This window comes from Elephas maximus, chromosome 22 (assembly GCF_024166365.1).
Source record: "Elephas maximus indicus isolate mEleMax1 chromosome 22, mEleMax1 primary haplotype, whole genome shotgun sequence".
NCBI lineage: Eukaryota > Metazoa > Chordata > Mammalia > Proboscidea > Elephantidae > Elephas > Elephas maximus.
The window spans coordinates 8,130,955-8,145,457 of record NC_064840.1 but is presented as its reverse complement, the minus strand read 5'-3'; the positions used below and the strand labels follow the sequence as shown (position 1 = coordinate 8,145,457).

At 42.1% G+C, this 14,503-nt stretch overlaps 1 protein-coding gene across 5 annotated transcripts in view; it reads left to right on the top strand.

Moving 5' to 3' along the window:
- CFAP251 (cilia and flagella associated protein 251) overlaps nt 1-14,503 on the top strand; it is a 96,046-nt gene that overhangs the window by 16,904 nt on the left and 64,639 nt on the right. For all 5 annotated transcript variants that reach the window (XM_049866302.1, XM_049866300.1, XM_049866298.1 and 2 more), the window contains 2 exons: nt 8,367-8,478; nt 8,699-8,779. In XM_049866302.1, the coding sequence (XP_049722259.1) occupies nt 8,367-8,478; nt 8,699-8,779 (193 nt within the window). The remainder of the gene's footprint in view (nt 1-8,366; nt 8,479-8,698; nt 8,780-14,503) is intronic.

The window sequence follows — 14,503 nt, the reverse complement described above, 5'->3', positions numbered from 1 at the left end:
ATCCCATCATGGGGGTGATCACATATCAAATCTCAATAGGGAAGTGATCACAACATTATACGCCTGCCAAAACACTGAGAATCATGGCCCAGCCAAGCTGACACACGATCTTAACCATCACAGTTACTAGTGCTGCTATAACAGAAGTACCACAAGTGGATGGCTTTAACAAACAGAAATTTATTCTCTCACAGTCTAGGAGGCTAGAAGTCCGAATTCAGGGTGCCAGCTCCAGGGGAAGGCTTTCTCTCTCTGTCGGTTCTGGGGGAAGGTCCTGTCATCAATCTTCCCCTGGTCTAGGAGCTTAGCACAGGGACCCTGGCTCCAAAGGAAGCGCTCTTCCGGTTCTTCATTCATGGTGGCATGAGGTCTCCCTGTCTCTCTGCTGAATTCTCTTTTATATCTCAAGAGAGATTGACTCAAGATACAACGTAATCCTGTAGATTAAGTCTTGCCTCATTAACGTAACTGCCTCTAATCCCACCTCATTAATATCATAGACGCAGGATTTACAAGACATAGGAAAATCACATCAGATGACAAAATGGTAGACAGTCACACAATATGGGGAATCATGGCCTAGCCAAGTTGACACACATTTTTGTGGAACACGGTTCAATCCATAACAGCTTCCCTGATCCCATGGCCCCTTATTTGCTCTCTGTCCCTTTTCAGTCTCTTCTCAGGCTCCTGCGCCTGTGGCCACTCCGAAATGTGGCCCAAGATGAGGAGGATGTTGACGTTGCTGTATAGCTAGGCAGGGCAGACCCAGGATCTGAAGCCACACTGTCTGCCTGTTCTCTTGTTGTCAACAGACTATCAGCAAGTCCTCTTTTTGTTGTTGTTGTTGTTGTTAGGTGCCATTGAGTCAGTTCCGACTCATAGCGACCCTATGCACAACAGAACAAAACGCTGCCTGGTCCTGTGCCATCCTTACAATCGTTGTTATGCTTGAGCTCATTGTTGCAGCCACTGTGTCAATCCACCTCCTTGAGGGTCTTCCTCTTTTCCACTGACCCTGTTCTCTGCCGAGCATGATGTCCTTCTCCAGGGACTGATCCCTCCTGACAACATGTCCAAAGTATGTTAAGACGCAGTCTCGCCATCCTTGCCTCTAAGGAGTATCCTGGTTGTACTTCTTCCAAGACAAATTTGTTTGTTCTTTTGGCAGTCCATGGTATGTTCAATATTCTTCGCCAACACCACAATTCAAAGGCGTCAGTTCTTCTTCGATCTTCCTTATTCATTGTCCAGCTTTCACATGCATATGAGGCAATTGAAAATACCATGGCTTGGGTCAGGTGCACCTTAGTCTTCAAGGTGACATCTTTGCTCTTCAACACTTTAAAGAGGTCCTTTGCAACAGATTTGCCCAGTGCAATGCGTCTTTTGATTTCTTGACTGCTGCTTCCATGGCTGTTGATTGTGGATCCAAGTAAAATGAAATCCTTGACAACTTCAATCTTTTCTCCATTTATCATGATGTTGCTCATTGGTTCGGTTGTGAGGATTTTTGTTTTCTTTATGTTGAGGTGTAATCCATACTGAAGGCTGTGGTCTTTGATCTTCATTAGTAAGTGCTTCAAGTCCTCTTCACTTTCAGCAAGCAAGGTTGTGTCATCTGCATAACGCAGGTTGTTGATGAGTCTTCCTCCAATCCTGATGCCCCATTCTTATTCATATAGTCCAGCTTCTCAGATTATTTGCTCAGCATACAGATTGAATAGGTACGGTGAAAGAATACAACCCTGATGCACACCTTTCCTAACTTTATACCAATCAGTATCCCCTTGATCTGTCCAAACGACTGCCTCTTGATCTATGTAAAGGTTCCTCATGAGCACAATTAAGTGTTCTGGAATTCCCATTCTTTGCAATGTTATCCATAATTTCTTATGATCCACACAGTCGAATGCCTTTGCACAGTCAATAAAACAGAGGTAAACATCCTTCTGGTGTTCTCTGCTTTCAGCCAGGATCCATCTGACATCAGTAATGATATCTCTGGTTCTACGTCTTCTTCTGAAACTGGCCTGAATTTCTGGCAGTTCCCTGTCAATACACTGCTGCAGCTGTTTTTGAATGATCTTCAGCAAAATTTTGCTTGCATGTGATATTAATGACATAGTTCTATAATTTCCACATTTGGTTGGATCACCTTTCTTGGGAATAGGCATAAATATGGATCTTTTCCAGTCAGTTGGCCAGGAAGCTGTCTTCCATATTTCTTGGCATAGGTGAGTAAGCACCTCCAGCGCTGCATCCATTTGTTGAAACATCTCAATTGATATTCCATCAGTTCCTGGAGGCTTGTTTTTCGCCAATGCCTTCAGAGCAGCTTGGACTTCTTCCTTCAGTACCATCAGTTCTTGATCATATGCTGCCTCTTGAAATGGTTGAAAATCGACTAATTCTGTTTGGTATAATGACTCTGTGTATTCCTTTTTATCTTCTTTTGATGCTTCCTGCGTTGTTTAATATTTTCCCAATAGAACCCTTCACTACTACAACTCGAGGCTTGAATTTTTTCTTCAGTTCTTTCAGCTTGAGAAACGCCAAGTGTGTTCTTTCCTTTTGGTTTTCTATCTCCAGCTCTTTGCACATGTCATTATAATACTTCACTTTGTCTTCTGGAGAGGCCCTTTGAAATCTTCTGTTCAGTTCTTCTACTTCATCAATTCTTCCTTTTGCTTTAGCTGCTCGATGTTCGAGAGCAAGTTTCAGAGTCTCCTCTGACATCCATTTTGGTCTTTTCTTTCTTTCTCTCCTGCCTTTTCAGTGACCTCTTGCTTTCTTCATGGATGATGTCCTTGATGTCATTCCACAGCTCATCTGGTCTGCGGACTAGTGTTCAATGTGTCAAATCTGTTGTTCAGATGGTCCTCTTTTTACCGATGAGGAAACTGCTGAAACACCCCCCCAGGCACCCACTGCCAAAACATCCAAAAGCCCTGTTCCGTCTGCCTCCCAGATAACCTGGCTCCACCCCTGCCTGGGCCAGGGCAGCAACCTCCTCTCTGGTCTCCCTTCCCCTCACTGGCACCCTCAGTCCATTCTCTGTAATATTGATTTTTTTTTTAATTTCCTTCTAGATTTTTCATTTGGGTAATATTTTTAATAGACTTTCTCTTTTAGAGCCATTTTAAGTTTACAGAAAAATTGTTCAGAAAGTACAGAGTCCCTATCAACCTCCCGGCCCCTCCCCACACTGTTTCTCTTATTGTTAGGGCCCTGCATTCCCCTGGTACATTTATTATAATCAATGAATCAATACTGATACATTATTATCAACTGAGGTCCAGAGTCTACATGAGGGTTCCCTGTTTGTGTTGTACAGCCCTGTGGGTTTTGCCAAGTGCTAATGTCAGGTGTCTCCATGACAGTGACATGCAGAATAATCTCACTGCCCTAAAACGCCCCGTGCTCCACCTGGCCATCCCTCCCCCAGGCCCCCTAGCAACCACTGATCTTTTCACTGTCTCTGTAGTTTTGCGTTTTCCAGAATACATGACTTCGATTTTTAAAAATCATTTAAATAAATCTTAATCGACACGTAATACATGATTTGAAATCGACTCAACGGTACCTAACAACAACAATACACGATACATGTATTTTGCAGAACTGAAGTGTCCTGTGGCTGCCATCTCTAATTGTAGTCCTCTTCCCAGAGCTTAGTCACGGTTTGGTGTGTTTCCACCCAGTAAATACGTGGACTTGTAGAAATGTGTATCATTGCTCTGTGGTTTTTCTCCATGACATGGCTTTCTTATTTACAAAGCTGTCTCCCCACTAGACTGGGAGCAACTTGAGGGCTGTCTTTTTTTTTTTTTTTAATTATAAAGCAAAGCTTACCAGTACCCATACCATCCCAAGTCAACTTCGACTTGTGGTGAACCCATGTGTGTCAGCATAGAAATGTGCTCCAGGGGGATTTCAGTGGCTGATTTTTCCCAAGTAGATCTCCAGGCATTTTTCCAAGGTACCTCTGGATGGACTCAAACCTCCTACTTTTTGGTTAGAAGCCGAGGTGTTAAATGTTTGTGCCACCCAGGGACTTTAAGTAAAGCGTATCTGTAGTAAACAGTTCAAACACTATGTATGAGTTTCACGATATCCCAAAGGAACCCAGAAAAGATTATTCAGAGGCTGCTCTGGCTTTAGAATGAATAGTCACTTTATTGAAGTGATAAATTAAAAACCATAGTTCTTCCTTAAGCTTCTCATTCAGCTTACAAATTTTATTCTGTTTATAAATCTAGCAAATATTTGCAGTTGCCTTTAAGGGGGCTTTGATTAATGTTTGGCCCCATTTACAAATTTGGCGATTAACTCCTTTTAAACATTTTAAATTGCATTTAGAAATTTAATGTATCCGTTTTCACTTTCAAGTTTGTTAGTTGTCTGATTAACAAATCCTTTACCAGCTCATAAGTAATTCTTGTAAATCAAATCAATTAAATTTGGTTTAAGAAATTTGGCATAAGAAATAAATAGGGCAAATCTTAATTTCCCTTCAGTGTTCTAGTATTATTTATAAACCGAATACAATTTCAATTTAAAATCACAAGTCTAAATCAACTACATATTTTAAATTAGAATCAGAAATCTAATCTGTTAGACACTCTGATACGTAAAATCTTCTTAAGCATTACACATTCCTAAAAAAAGAACAAATTCTGAATCACAAATATATTAATATTATAGGTCCGATTGACTTCATCTTTTCTATATGTAATTCTAAATACCCTCAGATAAGACACATTTTCCCACTAAGGCTACCACTGTGTCATTCTCGACAATTTAGGGATTGCCTTCCTAAGTGTATTTTGGGGCCATTTCTCAGTTGGATAAATTTTCTTAAGTGACAGAGTGGCCATCGACTGGGACACAGACTTGGTTCCAGCTGATGGGGACACTGATGTGACATACATGAGGCCTGTTTAAATTCATTCCAGCAAAGACTCCATGATGAGAAATGTGAGTGGTCAGATAGCCCACTTGCTGGTTGAAGTCTTTTTACCACCCACACCTCTCTTCCCGTGGGACTTTGCAATCCCACCAAGGTGACAACTGGCTTCCACCATTCCGTTTCTTTGGCTCCCTTAGGTATTTCAATACCGTGTAATCAAATTCTCCACCTGTCAAGGTTTTGCCTGACTCTTCCATTTCTAAAGTCTTGCCGGGGTCAGGACAAAGGTGTGTTAGCTGCAGATGAAAGCCCCTCCTCAGCCATACCCTGTCTCCAGAGTAACCAGGATGAACAGTCTATTCCTCCAGACTTTCTATACATAAAAACACACCCCTACACACACGTACAATCAGGATGATGTTATGTGTTTTTGTTGTTGTGTGCCATCAAGTCGATTCTAACTCATATAGAATTGCCCCGTATGGGAGCAGCTCACTAGGTCTTTTCTCCTGCAGAGTGGCTGGTGGGTTTGAACCGCTGACCTTTCGCTTAGCAGCTGAGTGCTTAACCGCTGCACCACCAGGGCTCCTTTTGCTATGTGTACCATTCTGTAATGTACTTTTTTCCCAAAATTTGGGCCGCTTTCCTAGATATCCCTCATTATTTTTGAAGGCAGCTTAGTTTTTCATTATGCGGCTGTACCGTCCCCTATTGATGGACGTTTGTGTTTTTCCAGATTTTTTGCTGTTAATGTAGTGCTATAATGAACGTAAATTTGCATTATCTCTGCTTACTTTTCTACCATTTCTCTAGGATAATGCAGCAGAGGTGGAATTGATCGATCAGAGGGTCTGTGCCTTAAAAAAATTTTTTTTGTTGTGCTTTAGGTGAAAGTATATAGAGCAAATTAGTTTCTCACTCAAAAATTTATATGCAAGTTGTTTTGTGACATTGGTTGCAATCCTGCATTGTCAGCCCTCTCCCCCTTTTCCCTTCCACCCTGGGTTCTCTGTGTCCATTTGTCCTGCTTTCCTGTCCCTTCCTGACTTCTCCTCTTTGTTCTTGGGGAGGTGTTGCCCATTTAATCTCTTATACTTGGTTGAACTAAGACGCACATTCCTCCCATGTGTTATTGTTTGTTTTATAGGCCTAATCTCTGGCTGAAAGGTGGATTTTGGGACTTCAGGAGTGCCTTCAGGACTGAGTTAGCAGGGCGTCCGGGGACCATAGTCTCGGGGGTTCCTCCAGTCTCTGTCAGACCATTAAGCATGGTCTTTTTTGTGAATTTGATCTTTTGTTCGACATTTTTCTTCTGCTCTGTCTGGGACTTTCTTTGTAATCCCAATCAGAGCAGCCGATAGTGGTAGCCGGGCACCATTGTGCATTTAAAATTTTCATAGATACGGCTGGATTGCTGTCTGGAAAGGTTGTACTCATTTTTTGTTGTCGTTAGTTGCTGTCGAGTCCACTCCTACTCATGGCAACCTGAGGTACAGTATAACAGAATGAAACGTTGCCTGGTCTTACGCCATCTTCATGCTCGTTGGTAGGTTTGAGTGCATTGCTCTGGTCAGTTGCGTGCCAGTCCATCTCATCGAGGGTTTCCCTCAGTTTTGCTGACCCTCTATTTTACCAAATGCGATGTCGTTCGCAATGGCTTGGCCTTTCTTGATGGCATGTGCAAAGTAAAGGAGCCGAAGTCTTGGTATCCCCACTTCTAAGGAGCATTCTGGCTGTATGTCCTCCAAGACAGATTTGTTCGTTCTTCTGGCAGTCCGCGGTTATTCATATTCTTCAGCAACACCACAAGTCAAAGGCATCTGTTCTTCTGTTTTCTTTTCTCGTTGTCCGGTTTTTCCATGTGTATGAGGTGACTGAAAAGACCATGGCTTTTGTCAGGCACACGTTAGTCATCAAAGTGACATTTTTGCTTTTTTTCTTGCGAGTTGCAATTTTGCCCTATTCACCTCCTTTCCCACACACCCTCGTACTTGGCACAGTACCAGGCACAGGACTGCCACTCAACAAATGAGAAACTAGAGGTTCTGAAGAGAGAGAAAAGCACACCTACATACTGCCCTGAGTAATTATGCTTTTTATGTTCTTCCAGAATGTTCCTTATTGTTCTTCTTACACATATATGAACATATAGAAGTACATGTTTTATGTGGTTTTTCTCCACATGTTTAGTGTGATCTTTCCCAGACCCACATTGATTGTTTGCTCCCTCGCTTAAACCCAGAGGCTCCCCGTTGCCGAGTGAGCCCCTATATAATTGAGATCATACAATATTTGTCCTTTTCTTGCCTGGCTTCTTTATTTCCTTTTTAATAATATTTTATTGTGTTTTTGGCGAAAGTTTATACAGCAGGTTAGGTTCCCATTTAACAATTTCCACACAAACTGATGAATGACATTAGTTACATTTTTCACAATGTGTCAACATTCTCTTTGTGTTCTGGTTGTTTTGTTTCCAGTATTTTAGTTTCCCTGCCCCCTTATCTTCTCATCTTTGCTTTAGATTAAATGTTGACCTTTTGAACTCATACCAATGGTGTTTTAGTAGAGCACTGATCTAATGAGTAATATATTTTGTGTGTCACTCTGCTTTTCTGTTAGAAGGTGATCTCGGGATAGTTGTAGTTCAAGTTTTAAAGAGAGTCTCATGACAATAGTCTCAGGGAGTCTTCTGGTCTCAGGTGGTCCTGTTAGTCTAGTCTTTTTTAAGAATTTGAGTTTTATTCTACTTTTTTCCCCTATTCTGTCCAGGATCATCTGTTGTGACTCTGCTGATGGTGGCTGGGCACCATCTAGTTCTTCTGGTCTCAGGATAGTTGAGGCCACAGCTCATGTAGGCTGTCTGCCTTGTAGACTTGTTTTTTTTCCTGAGATTTTGGTTGCCTTTTACTCTTTTGCTCCTGACAAGTAGAAACCAATAGTTGTATCTTAGATGGCCGCTCGCGAGCTTATAAGACACTGGATGCTACTCATTTCACTATGATGCAGAACTATATTATGCTGGTTAACTGAGTTGTCTCATGAGACTATGGTCCTAAGCTTTCAAACCTAGAAAACCAATCTCAGAAGATGTGTGGTTATATCTGAGGAGTATCTGTAGCTGTGTCTTCAAAGAATATATGTGCCTTCCCACACATATCTGTATTTACACGTACATATGGATACATCTGTGTTCTCACATACACCTATACCCACCTGTATACCTGTATGTGTATCTGGCTTCCTTCATGCAGCATAATCTCCAAAGTTCATCCATGTTGTAGTACGTGTCAGAACTTCATTCCTTTTTATGTCCATAGACCACATTTTGTTTTATCCATTCATCCGTTGATGGACACTTCAGTTGTTCCCATCTTTTGGCTGTTGTAAATAGAGCTGCTTGGGGAAGCCAGTTTTACTTCAGCAAATGCTTGTCCCTCCTTGTCCTGTTTTGCAGTATCCCCGTGCACACAATATTTGACAGCTGCCCAGAAGGCAACGGCATCAAGACAATAGCCATCACCCGTGACGCCAAGTATCTGGCAACCATCTCAGATGGTAAAGACCAGGTAATGGGCCCTTGGAGTCTGCTCAGCAGGCTGGCCGTCCTGTCAGGAATGTCCCCATGGGCAGCTCTGCTCAGACCACATGGCACCTGTAGTGTTCTCAGGGGAAACTCATGGGACTTTGCTTAATGAGCCAAAGTTACCATGTCACCACAAGAGGTGGGACGTACCTCAGCAGCCTTCAGAGAGCATCTCATCTCCCTCTGTCTGCTGTCACTTACAGAAAGTTTGCATCTGGAAGTGGACCTTAGCCGTGGACACGCCTGCATGCACTCTGGACCTTAACAAGGAGTATGGTTTTCAGGTGAGTTCCATCTGAGCCAGTAATGCTCAGCCTAACATTACATTGAGACCAGGCCAAACTTTCCTTATTGTCCGGTGGAGTTTTGTTGTCGTGCAGTAGAGTTTTGGTAGGCACTTTCACGTTCATGATCTCGTTTTTGGTAATCATAGCTAATTTTTTTCAAGCACTTATTCTGCATAAGATTCTGCTAAATTTCTTACACATGTCATCCCACATCACCCATGCAAACATGCTAGGAAGGAGATACTACTAAACAGTAATATCTGTGAAATTATTGAAGAATTTGTCTAAAGTCTCCCAGCTGGCAGCCTTTCTGATTCTAGAAGCATGCTCTTAACTGCTCCTAACCTCACAACTAACTTTGTGACTTATATATGGATGTTTTGTTATTGTTATTATTCTCAATTTACATGAGGTGACTTGCCAAGGACTCCCAGAATGTTTACGTCAGCCATCTTGATTTCCCAGGTCTCTGCTCTCTGCTATTCTCCACTGTCCCCTTCATTCCGGTATCCTCCATTCAGGACGCATTTATTGAGTGCCTGCTATGTGCCAGGCACTGCGTAAAGTACACACCTGGTTTCCCAGTGACCAGAATTCAACAAGGCACTTATCATTATGCCCGTCTTCTCTCCTTCTGCCCCCAACATCCTCCCTGCTCCTCCAAAAAGTCCTTATTTCTTAAAGCTGCACTCTTTGCTAATGGTAGACATTAGCCACACGTGGCTATTTAAATTGGTTACGGCGAAATAAAATTACGAATTCAATTCCTCACCTCCACTAGCCACATTTCAAGTACTCGGTAGCCGCATGTGACTAGTGGCCACCATATTGGACAGCATATGTTACAGAACATTTCCATCATCGCGGAAAGTTCTATTGGACGGTGCTGCAGAAGCACCCCTGACTCTGGGTGAACTCCACCACCAGCCATCTCTGTCCCTGCACCTTAGCAGGCTGAGTGCGGCTGGGGAAAAACTCCCAGCTGAGCTGACTGATTTATCTTCGAATTCACTCATCAATTTTAAATAAGCTCTCAGCTTTGCCTGGCCATTCTGGTGGGCTGTCTTTTCATTTCCAGAGACAACAGTTTCACACCTTCTCTTCACACCTCCCACTGCCCTGCTCTCACTGTCAGCTCACGGCCCCTCCTATTCCACTGAGCACATGGAAGCATGGGATGCAGACGTCTTCCAGTCCCTGCTTCCAAGCCTGCATCCTACTGTCAACCTCACTGTCTTCTCTTCTTCCCTCCAGTTGTAATGAAGGGCCCAGGGCGCTAGACCTGATCTCTGTCATTCCCTCAAGGTCCTTTCCAGCCTGTCTCTGCTGGATTGTTTTTTGGCTTTTCAGTATATAAACGTGCTTTAAAGAACTCCCTTTGGCCCGCAGCTCCTTCCAGCGATTGCCCTTTGCTCCCCTTCTTGGTATAACTTCTCAGAAGAGTTGTCTACACTTGCTTTCTCTACTTCATCTTTTATTTACTCTTTTTTTTTTTAAGAAATGTTTTATCTTCTTATATTTTTATTGTGTAATAAGGCATATGTGAAAAAATGTATATATTTTAAAGAAGGAAACAAAATGCACCTGTGCCCTTACCACCTTCTCCAAGAAATAGAACATTATCTAAATCCTAGAAGCCCTCTTTTGTGTCGCTTCTTGATTCTGTTTCCTTCCTTTCTCCCAAAAGTTAACCACGATCCCCAATTTTGTGTTTATCCTTTCCCCTGGTTTTCTTTATACTTTTCTCCAGTGATATATGGATGCTTCAACACTATCTGATTTAGTTTTGCCTGTTGTTTACTGTTATAGGTTGGGATTCCTGTTATTTGTTCTGCATTGTTTGTGAGATTCATCCATGCTGATTTTTGAGCTATAATTCATTCATTTTCACGGCTGTATAGTTTTTCATTATTTGAGTATGATACAACTATCCGTCCTACTACTGATGGACAAAAAGGGGCCCTGGTGGTGCAGTGGTTAAGTGCTTGGCTGCTAACCAAAAGAAAACTCAGCAGTTTGAAACCACCATCCGCTCTGCAGGAGAAAGATGTAGCAGCCTGCTTCTCTAAAGATTACGGCCTTGGAAACCCTATGGGGCAGTTCCACTCTGTCCTGTAGGGTCACTTTGAGTTGGAATCCACTTGACAGCAATGGGTTTTTTTTTTAATTGATGGACATTTGGTTCATCTGCCTTCTACAAAATGCATCTCCCCCCATGACATCACCAAAACTATGCTTGTCATGGTCACTGTTGTTCCCAAATCAAATGAATATTGTGAAACCCTCTTTCTACTCTTCCTCTCAATTTTCTCTTTATTTTCAGCAGTTTTTCAATGATGTATCTGTGTGTCTATGTGCATGTTGTTGATTAAAAAAATAAAATCTGTCCTCTGGGGTTACTTGAACATGTGATGTCATTTCTTTCTTTGAGGTAGAAAATTCTCAGCCATTGTCTCTTAAACATTACTTCTGCCACATGTTTTCCCTCCTTTTGAGACTCCAATTATATGTAAGTTAGACCTTTTCATCTCGTCCCATAGGTCTTTCATGCTCTTTTCTGTATTTTCTATCATTTTGTCTCTATATGCTTCAGTATGGATATTTTCTATTAACTAATCCTGCCTTTGGCTATATCTAATTTTCTGTTAAGCTGTTGATTGAATTTTTTTTTTATAACTTCTTTTTTTTTTTTAATTAACTTTTGTTAAGCTTCAAGTGAACATTTACAAATCCAATCAGTCTGTCACATATAAGTTTACATACATCTTACTCCGTACTCCCACTTGCTCTCCCCCTCTTGAGTCAGCCCTTTCAGTCTCTCCTTTCCTGAGAATTTTGCTGGCTTCCCTCTCTCTCTATCCTCCCATCCCCCCCTCCGGACAAGAGTTGCCAACACAATCTCAAGTGTCCACCTGATATAATTAGCTCACTCTTCATCAGTGTCTCTCTCCCACCCGCTGACCAGTCCCTTTCATGTCTGATGAGTTGTCTTCGGGGATGGTTCCTGTCCTGTGCCAACAGAAGGTCTGGGGACCATGGCCGCCGGGATTCCTCTAATCTCAGTCAGACCATTAAGTTTGGTCTTTTTATGAGAATTTGGGGTCTGCATCCCACTGATCTCCTGCTCCCTCAGGGGTCCTCTGCTGTGTTCCCTGTCAGGGCAGTCATCGATTGTGGCCGGGCACCAACTAGTTCTTCTGGTCTCAGGGTGATGTAGGTCTCTGGTTCATGTGGCCCTTTCTGTCTCTTGGGCTCTTAGGTGTCGTGTGGCCTTGGTGTTCTTCATTTTCCTTTGCTCCAGGTGGATTGAGACCAATTGATGCATCTTAGATGGCCGCTTGTTAGCATTTAAGACCCCAGACGCCACATTTCAAAGTGGGATGCAGAATGATTTCATAATAGAATTATTTTGCCAATTGACTTAGAAGTCCCCTCAAACCATGTTCCCCAGACCCCCGCCCCTGCTCCGCTGACCTTTGAAGCATTCATTTTATCCCAGAAACTTCTTTGCTTTTGGTCCAGTCCAATTGAGCTGACCTTCCATGTATTGAGTGTTGTCTTTCCCTTCACCTAAAGCAGTTCTTATCTACTGATTATTCAATAAAAAACCCTCTCCCACCCTCCCTCTCTCCCCTCCTCGTAACCACAAAAGTATGTGTTCTTCTCAGGTTTACTATTTCTCAAGATCTTATAATAGTGGTCTTATACAATATTTGTCCTTTTGCCTCTGACTAATTTTGCTCAGCATAATGCCTTCCAGGTTCCTCCATGTTATGAAATGTTTCACAGATTCGTCACTGTTCTTTATCTATGCGTAGTATTCCATTGTGTGAATATACCACAATTTATTTACCCATTCATCCGTTGATGGACACCTTGGTTGCTTCCAACTTTTTGCTATTGTGAACAGAGCTGCAATAAACATGGGTGTGCATATATCTGTTTGTGTGAAGGCTCTTATTTCTCTAGGGTATATTCCGAGGAGTGGGATTTCTGGGTTGTATGGTAGTTCTATTTCTAACTGTTTAAGATAACACCAGATAGATTTCCAAAGTGGTTGTACCATTTTACATTCCCACCAGCAGTGTATAAGAGTTCCAATCTCTCCGCAGCCTCTCCAACATTTATTATTTTGTGTTTTTTGGATTAATGCCAGCCTCGTTGGTGTGAGATGGAATCTCATCGTAGTTTTAATTTGCATTTCTCTAATGGCTAATGATCGAGAGCATTTTCTCATGTATCTGTTAGCTGCCTGAATATCTTCTTTAGTGAAATGTGTGTTCATATCCTTTGCCCACTTTTTGATTGGGTTGTTTGTCTTTTTGTGGTTGAGTTTTGACAGAATCATATAGATTTTAGAGATCAGGCGCTGGTCGGAGATGTCGTAGCTGAAAATTCTTTCCCAGTCTGTAGGTGGTCTTTATAATCTTTTGGTGAAGTCTTTAGATGAGCATAGGTGTTTGATTTTTAGGAGCTCCCAGTTATCAGGTTTCTCTTCATCATTTTTGGTAATGTTTTGTATTCTGTTTATGCCTTGTATTAGGGCTCCTAGGGTTGTCCCTATTTTTTCTTCCATGATCTTTATCGTTTTAGTCTTTATGTTTAGGTCTTTGATCCACTTGGAGTTAGTTTTTGTTCATGGTGTAAGGTATGGGTCCTGTTTCATTTTTTTGCAAATGGATATCCAGTTATGCCAGCACCATTTGTTAAAAAGGCTATCTTTTCCCCAATTAACTGACTCTGGTCCTTTGTCAAATATCAGCTGCTCGTACGTGGATGGATCTATATCTGGGCTCTCAATTCTGTTCCATTGGTCTATGTGCCTGTTGTTGTACCAGTACCAGGCTGTTTTGACTACTGTGGCTGTATAATAGGTTCTGAAATCAGGTAGAGTGAGACCTCCCACTTTCTTCTTCTTTTTCAGTAATGCTTTACTTATCCGAGGCTTCTTTCCCTTCCATATGAAGTTGGTGGTTTGTTTCTCCAACACATTAAAAAATGACATTGGAATTCGGATCGGAAGTGCATTGTATGTATAGATAGCTTTTGGTAGAATAGACATTTTTACTATGTTAAGTCTTCCTATCCATGAGCAAGGTATGTTTTTCCACTTAAGTATGTCCTCTTGAATTTCTTGTAGTAGAGCTTTGTAGTTTTCTTTGTATAGGTCTTTTACATCCTTGGTAAGATTTTTTTTTTTTTATTAATTTTTATTAAGCTTCAAGTGAACATTTACCATTCCAATCAGTCTGTCACATGTAGGTTTACATACATCTTACTCCCTTCTCCCACTTGCTCTCCCCCTATTGAGTCAGCCCTTTCAGTCTCTCGTTTCATGCCAATTTTGCCGTCTTCCCTCTCTATCTTCCCATCCCCCCTCCAGTCAAGAGTTTCCAACACACTCTCCAGTGTCCACCTAATTTAATTGGCTCACTCTTCATCAGCATCTCTCTCCCCCCGGCTGACCAGTCCTTTTCATGCCTGATGAGTTGTCTTCGGGGATGGTTCCTGTCCTGTGCCATCAGAAGTTCTGGGGAGCATTGTCTCTGGGATTCCTCTAGTCGCATTCATATCATTAGGTATGGTCTTTTTATGAGAATTTGGGGTCTGTATCCCATTGGCCTCCTGCTCCCTCAGGAGTTGTCTGTTGTGCTCCCTAGCAGGGCAGACATCGATTGTGGCTGGGCACCAACTAGTTCTTCTGGTCTCAGGATAATGTAG